An 8,284-nucleotide genomic window follows, 5' to 3' on the forward strand; every position below is an offset into this window, starting at 1 on the left:
AAAACAACCATTTTGTTAGAGGTGTGTTTAGCTTAACGCTAGCAGACAATGGAAAATAACATAGATAGGCTAACGATTAGCATCAGTGTTCTAATGATCGAAGATTTTACAAACTTGAACTAACTTGAAACGACAAACTATCCGAAAAGATTCTCAAAGTCCACGTTTATACCGTGACCCTGTGTAGATTTGATGGAAAATTCAGTTCCCGCTCGGATGACGACCCTGAACAAAATAAGTGAGATAGAAAATGGATATCATAAAACTTTAATATATACAGCGTAGTCTATAAATGCAAAAGGTGTTCTCTTGCTTTTTTTTGTCTTCAACATTTTGATCAGTCTATAAAAATTCCCAGTCTGCCTGAAAAGTGCAGTACTCCCAAAGTTGCAGTTTTACAGACGCTAATATTAACTGTTCGATGTGGCGCAGGTTGTTTGGCGTGACGGGGAACTGCGCAGCCTGCAGCAAGCTAATTCCAGCCTTTGAGATGGTCATGAGAGCCAAAGAGAACGTCTACCACCTGGACTGCTTCGCGTGCCAGCTCTGCAATCAGAGGTGAGTGATTGAACTGCGCTGAACTGGCGTCTCTCCGCCGCTACCTGCATCCGGCCAAATAGCTGCTAGGGGAAGAACGATTGAGTTGTACTAACCCCGCTGATAGTTGAACATCCAGAGATTTATCACTCTAACAAGTGACCAGAGAGATACCCCAGACGGACATAGAGATGATGATCTTGTACTACGACTGCGGAGTTTCAGGCTAGACAAAACTAGTGGGGCCACTCTGTACTTATTCTTCCATCAGTTTTCATTACGGGAAGTCTACTCAAATCCTGAAACTGGCCAGAGGTGACTGCTTGTACCACAATTGTGACTTTACAAAGCCAATAATGCAGACTTTTCTGGAATTCAATTAATTTTTAGAAAACTGCAACTCAAGGAAACAACAATGACGTATCTCATCAAGAATGTAAATTAAAAAATTCTGTAGATCCAATTTTTTTTTTTGTTATTATAGACAACAATGACTTATGTAATTAGAAAATCCTCGTGATAAACGAGATCCACCTGGCATGTCTAGTATGAGAAAGCTGATTGGTGGAGCCAAATGGGGGCGGGGCATACCACAGGTGAAACTGATGAAGGGAAAACAGACCTAAATTTTATGGGTGTGTTTTTGCTTTGGTTTGGTTTAGGTTTTTTGGGGAAGACTATAGAGGAGAAGAAATAGCTTAGCTCTAATGCTAACACTAGCATATTTTGGTTAATTGATTCAGCTCCACAAAGAAGTCGAACTATTTAAAGAAATAATTTGCAGTATTAATATTCTCGATAGTGTCAGCCAAAACCGCTTGCTTTATTTGTAAAGCAAGACCTGATCGATCCCAATACTGTAGACTTGGGGTATATATTACATTTTATCCCGTACACCGTGCCCACATATTGTAATTCAACGCGACAAAAGGTAAGCTATCTCTTCTGCGGTAGGTGACCGCCAGTGAGTTTGCATTTGCGAAGGTTACACCAAGCACAATCAGACACAAAGGACATTAGTCTCTACGTCGCCGCCGTCCGCGCTAGCCAGACACCATCGTGCATACTAAACGACAAGAGACCTGGTTACGCACAATTAGCACTTGGTTATTGTCTTGCCACTTCAGCCGGCTGCACCAGACAGCCTTTGCTAATAGAAGAAGTCAGCTAATCTTCATCAGCTAGACCCAGGCAGGCCAACTCTGCTCTGGCGCATTAAAACCCACTTAAGCGCGGGCAAATCTTTCTTTTTACATTACGGCGGCTGATGGACTGTTGAATAAAATTGACGTTTGTGTGTTTCGCACGGTCCAGCGCGGCCTTGCAGGCGCCATTTAGATGCCCATCACAATTTTTGCCGGAGTCTGGCCACGGTTTATGGTGTGGCACCAGATTTAATTGAAGCTGTTCGTCAGCTTTGACTTTTTGTTTTCCAGTTTGTTACTAGCTGCAGATCTATACTATAATGGACAAAAAAAAATATTCCATCACTTAGAGATAATGGCTTTTTAACAGCACTTTGAGAATTTGAGTTCCATTTGTTTGGATTGCTTATTTTAAATAAGTAATATGAACATGTCCTTTGTTTGTTTTTGTTTATTCCAGACAATAATTAAGACCTTGACATGGAATTACTTTTTGAAGGTTTCTGAAATCAATTGATCAAAAATCTACATCTCACAAATTGAATCTTACCATGTTCCTGCCTTTGTTGTTTGCGTTGCCTTAGAATGCCTTTGGAGGGAGTAACACGTTTCGGTAAGGTAAAATGCTCAACATTTATCGTGTGATTAATAGATTGACCTTCAGCAAATTGCTCTTAGCTCTCTCGGGATCTCGCTTTTCCTGAATAGTTTATCCGCCTTGTTTCGGAATGTCTGAAAATGGGCTCCTGCGCTTTGTCTGGCATACCGATCCCGCTACTCGCCTTGTTCACTGGCACCATCTCTGTCCCCTCTCATTTCCCGGCCTCAAACAAACACGAAAGACCGCCCCCCCCCCCCCTCCTCGCCTCCCCTCCCATTGACGCGCTCCCCCGACAGGCCCTTCAATAAAGCAATCTAATCCATCTCGCAAATGGCCCAGAGATTTCTCTGTGGAACGTCGTCAGAAAATGTGAAATCTGATAAACAGAGCAGGCGATCGGCGGGTCGGCAGGGGTCAGGCGGTGTAATTATCCGTCGCTCCTCCAGGTCAGCCGCCGCGTAAATTGGCGTTTGAAGGTTGAATTGCTACAATCACGAAGGAACGTCCAGGCCCACTCCCACCATAGTTTCCCATATATCAACCCGTGTCTTCCGTCCCTTTGTGGGTGCATTCAAACTACTCGGAACTCGGAAGCCGGTGATTATTCTGATTCCATCACTGTAGGACTCTAATAGTCATTGCCATGCTCTGCTATTAAAGGCCTTGGTTAAGTGATAGGCCAATTAGTGCACGGGAGCGAGTGACCATGACCTTTGTTCTTTGTCACCATCACTGTCAAATTGACAGCCATCTATGTATTGCCATGAGGGCAAAGCAATGAAGAGTGTGATAAATAGGAAAGCCTCAGTGGTTATCTTACTTGTGCATCTGCCAGATTTTTTTTCCCCCCACTCCGAGCATGACTTTGAAATGTTATCAAGCAAAGGGGAGTAACTACCCCCCTCGTCCGTGGTCCGTCAGTGGAAATATAGGATCCTACATCAGCCCCGATTCCTGGTGTCTGCACCCAATGCGGCCTCACTCCTTTAAAGCAAACATAAATCTACCGTGGTGACCTTCCCAATTGCCAGGGCCTGTTATTCTCCCTACCTGAGCGGCAGCCAGGAAGCCGGAGCCGAAAGGAACGGGCGACCGCTTCCGAAAAAGAGGTGTTGGGAATAGGGAAGGAGATATGAGCCTCCATCCAGCAAGCAGTTAGCCACAGATCAGCCGTGGGGGACAGCTAATCGATGAGGCTGTCGTCCAGCCTCATCATCTAGCCAGTGCTGGCCCAATTTCCCCCTGATGAGCTGGAGGCCACAGTCTGGGGAGGCTGGAGGAAGGTTAGAGCAGAGAGGAGCAGGATGGGTGACAGTGCAGGCGAAGGTCAGTGCTGATAAGGGGCCGGGGTGGGGGGGTCTCCATACTTGAGCCTTGGAAGGAGAGACTGACGCCAATTGGGTTCAGCGCGGCAAAGCTCAGCCACGGGTGCCTTGTATGTCATGAGTCAGGCTTGTTAGACAGGGGCCTAATAGGCAATAAGGGACATAGTTGTCACTTTGTGTATGATTGGTGTCGAGAACTGGGAGACTGTGCGGGGTCGGCGCATTCCGGCTTCCACATCCTGATCTAGAAAATGATCACGACACATGAAAATATACAAAGAAGGACATTCCGAGCTCATTTACAGTTACGGTTCGATTTTTTTGCGGAATTTTCTTCGATCGTTAACTTTTTCCCAAGTCTGCTCTGGTTTTTAGATTCTGCAGTTTAGATTGAACCATAGAACTGTTGATCATACAAATAATTTGCTAGCATAAACACCGAACTTGCTATACTTACCATTGTCTGCCTTGACCACTTTCTCAGAAGATCGGGTCGGGAAAAAATCCCACACCCCGCACCGCGGGATTATCAGTCAAGATATTTCCGAGGCATCCAACAATTGGGCCTTTGGGAAAACATACCCAGCTCGATTACCGCTATGTCCGTACCCTCCGAAAGTGATAGAACCACGCTACACGGTATAGATGACTAATGACCCTAAACCCACTGCAAAAACAAATCCCCCCCAATTGTCCTTGTGTTGTCGGATGACAGCGTAGAACCCCGGTCCTATTCATAAGGCCGAGTATTTGCCAACACTAACTTCGTGTGGCGCGGCTCACTTTTTCTCCCGTTTCCTCATTTGAGTGGAAAGCGACTACTCTAGTTAACACGTGCCTCCGGGGCATATAGCTGGCATCGCAATGCATCTTTTAAGTGTGCGCCTGTGGAAGCCATTTTTTTTTTCCCCCTTCTCTTCCCCCCCCTTACAACAAGAGGTCTCTAAAGACTCATTAGTCACACTCACCTCTCGGTAAAGAAAAGGAAGAAAGGGAGAGATGAAGAAAGAGTCAGACGACGATGACTGCATGCACAGTAAGCGGCTGTATGACCATAATACGAATACAATTGTATTAATGATGTCAAGGGACTCTCATTATGGTTAGCGAATAATGCTTTAAGTATTTTATAATTTTTTAATTAGATTTGAAATAACTTGATCTTAGTCATCAATCTTGTTCAGCTTAGTATAACACTGAAAGTTCCTATAGTTGCCGTTAGCAACACTAATTGGCCGTTATTTTAAGTTGCAGAAACAGCAAGCTACTTTTCAAACCTGACCTAATAGAATCGCAGGAGAAAAAAAAAAATGTCGGCTATTGTTTGTTCCAGGAACTGGAAATAGTCGGGGGCGACAAAACGTCCTTTATTAGACACGCCTGTGATGGGCTCCGGTGTAATATCCTCATCAAAATTGCCGCACAGATGTCACATATGCTGTTGACATTTCACCGAGCAGAAACAATTTGTCTGTGTGAAATAGGAGGAGAGGAAACGAGCACGGGAAGGTGAAAAGGGGGAGAAACAATTTGACTGGAGGAGAGAAGGAGTGCAGAAAAAAAAAAAACAGGTTGACATGAGGTCATTATAAGAGTGGACACAGTGTAAGCAGAAAAATAATAGAGTTTAGAGGCGGTTATTTTCAAGTAGCAATATGTAGAAATTTGACCTACAGAGGGAAATAAATCGTTTGTTCTTACTGCTTTTATCGTGTTTGGTGAACGTTTGTTTGGTTTAACATTTGATTGTTAGCCTCAATCTTTTAAAGATTTAGTCAGCTGACGTACGTACTTTGGAGGTCCAAAATACTGCCGCTCACCTCTTAACTGGAACACGTAAGAGGGAGCAGATCATTCTGTTTGTTCGCAAATCTCTAAAATTTAGAGAACTAATTTAGAGTCTAAATGGTTTGGTCCTACCTTGCGTCTCTAAAACTGTCACTTGGGCTAATAATGAAAATACAAAATGTGTCGTCATTGCCACTGAAACCCAATTTTACCTTCTTGACTGCCCCTAATGGTCTATAAGGGTGATTTCAAGTGATATGTGTTCTGAGCACAAAGCTTCAGCGAATGTTTTCCTAAGTAATTATAATCCCTTCCTCGGAGCATGCCTTTTGCCTTCTTCCCCCAAAACACATTGGTCTCACCTTTTTACGGTTTATCTGTTAATTGGTCCCAAACGGATGTAACAAATCATGCTCTCAATCTGCCCTCCGGCGCTGGATAAACACAACGAACACGTCAGGTACAGAAGCTAGCGCGTAGCTTCCAGCTATGAATTTTGTATTCTTAGTATCCGTTGAAAGTCAAACAAGAGAAACAGTCAACCCCCCCACCCCCCAACCCACGTACCCTCTGGTAAACACTGGCACCGGTGTTCGCCGACCTTGTCCAACCTAAAGGGAGATAAGCGACCCTCAGGACAATTCAGTGAGAGTTGCCTCTCGTCCGACGTAATCTCCACTTGGCACTGTGTTGAAATGTAAAAAAAAATAACCGTGGACTCCCCCTTGTGAGGATTTGGCTTCCGGGAATGATTGTAAGGGACTAAAGAAACGCCTGTTTTCCCCAAGTTGCTCAAATTTTGCAGCTAAAGGGGTTTGGCACATCGCTAGCTCCCAAAGACAAGCTAGCGCCGCTAGCTTACCGCTCGATACTTTTCTGCCTTCTCACCGCTCTTCTCCACTCTTGCAGGTTTTGCGTGGGAGACAAGTTCTTCCTGAAGAACAACATGATCCTGTGCCAGACGGACTACGAAGAAGGCCTGATGAAAGAAGGCTACGCCCCCCAAGTCCGCTGACCCCCGTAAGAGCGGGGCGGGGGGCGAGGCCAAAAACAGGAGGAAGACACAGGAAATGGAAAAAAGACTGATGGAAAGCTTGCAATCATACAACAAATAGCACTACGGCTTCCTGTCCGGCTCCTGCTCGCCCCCTCCCCCCACGTGTACATAACGAAGCCACATCCGGAATCGAAAGGTACTCGACTGTACAGAATAGCCATAGAGATCGCGACATAGCGGTCAGGCAGCGACCCCAAAAGCGGACTCTTAAGTAAAAAATTTTTGTTTGTGACTGACAAGTGCTGCCTCAGAAGAACCCAAAGCAAGTTGTTGGACAGATCTTTACATGTGTCAACTTTTATGACAAGGACTGCGCGGTCCAACTACTTGAATTGAAAACACGCAGAGGTATTGTCAATCAGTGTATCTTTGGGATAAACACCTTTTTATTGGATGTTGTTAAGTGTAAACAGAGAAGCTTCAGAAAAAATAATAATTTAATACTTGCGTGGGTGTGTGTGGGGTGCGTGTGTAAATCGCTTGTCATTTTTGAAGGAATTTTTCTCATGCAATCTCGGTTCGGTCTGTGGAGTCAACATCAGGTTGATGTCATAATTTTCAATGTTTATTCTTTTTACTGACGGTACGATTGATTTTTTTTTTGTGCATAAGGATTTGGCGTTGCTGTTGTAATTATCGTTTTTATAAAATTGGATAAATAGCAGAAATTTGATGTCTGGGTTGAACCGGACGGACAACAGTTAAATATGGATGATCGTTAATGGAACAGTCCATTTTCCAGAATCGAAATAGCACAAAGCAACTTGATAATAACAAAAAGAAAAAATCGAGACTACATTTTCAAGGCAAGGTATATTCCATATCAACAAATCGCCCGAGACTTCTGCACAATAGTTTGAATTTAATAGCCAATAATAATAATGATGATGAATGGGACGAGCCATTATGGACTAGAGTAGCGCTTTGGCGCTACCGAGCCTCATACTTGGAAAATCACTGGACCAGATTTGTCTTGAGGGTTTTTTTAATTTCAATTGGAAATGTATTTATTGAACTTGAAGCTGGCGATACGCTCATGGAGGCTGGTTGTTGTTGTAGCAGTTGTACAGGTGACCTTGAAACGTTTGGTTAACGTTCAGACGATTATTTATTCAAGCAGTTCTCGTCCGGAATTTGGCTTCGCTTCAACGCGCTGGTTTTCGAACGCCATCGGATGCGCGGCCTCGTCATCTTGACCTCCTCATCCGCTCAGCGTTCTTTCTTCACTTCAAAAATGTCCTCTATAAAATGGTGTACATAAAAAAAACAAAAAGAATATTTCCTTTTGCTTGCCTATTGTACAATTTTTTCTTTTTAATGTGTCATCCAGCATGAGATGTTTATTTTTAGGACAACGCTTGTAAATACTGTAATTGTAATAATTTTAAGCACAAATGTAATACAGTTTTATTGTGTTACACTGAGTTTGGTGTCTGTTTTTTTCTCCCCGTGTCTTTTCGTAGGGGGCAAAATGAGCATTAGTTCAAGGGGTTGAAGGGAGAAATTTATATCTGAAGATAGGTTTACATTTTCAAAGCCATTTCGAAGGCCATGTGTTTGCTGGAGCTGCTAAGGTTAAGTATCTAGCTCAAGGGCACAGCATTAGATGCAAACCAGCCATCGGGGAAGAAAAAAAAAAGTCAGTTTTCTCTGTCTATTACCCTAACCAACGGAGCATGTTGCAGCTTATGATATATGACTGATTTGAAGTGCAATAATTTCCTTAGTTTGTTGTCTCTGATGCTTGGGGGGGGTGGCGAAAAGAAAATCCATTTCAGCCTTGCTCAGATGGAAGGAACCCCAATGAAATCTCAAAGTGAATTTGAGGCCT

The 8,284-nt window shown here is 43.7% G+C and overlaps 1 protein-coding gene across 6 annotated transcripts in view; it reads left to right on the forward strand.

The window, feature by feature from the left end:
• lmo3 (LIM domain only 3) overlaps positions 1-7,589 on the forward strand; it is an 80,061-nt gene extending 72,472 nt beyond the window's left edge. For all 6 annotated transcript variants that reach the window (XM_068649616.1, XM_049761462.2, XM_068649617.1 and 3 more), the window contains 2 exons: positions 433-558; positions 6,306-7,589. In XM_068649616.1, the coding sequence (XP_068505717.1) occupies positions 433-558; positions 6,306-6,411 (232 nt within the window). In that variant the 3' untranslated portion in view covers positions 6,412-7,589. The remainder of the gene's footprint in view (positions 1-432; positions 559-6,305) is intronic.
• Positions 7,590-8,284: the final 695 nt, after the last annotated feature.

The sequence above is a fragment of the Syngnathus scovelli genome, chromosome 22 (genome assembly GCF_024217435.2).
Source record: "Syngnathus scovelli strain Florida chromosome 22, RoL_Ssco_1.2, whole genome shotgun sequence".
Taxonomy (NCBI): domain Eukaryota; kingdom Metazoa; phylum Chordata; class Actinopteri; order Syngnathiformes; family Syngnathidae; genus Syngnathus; species Syngnathus scovelli.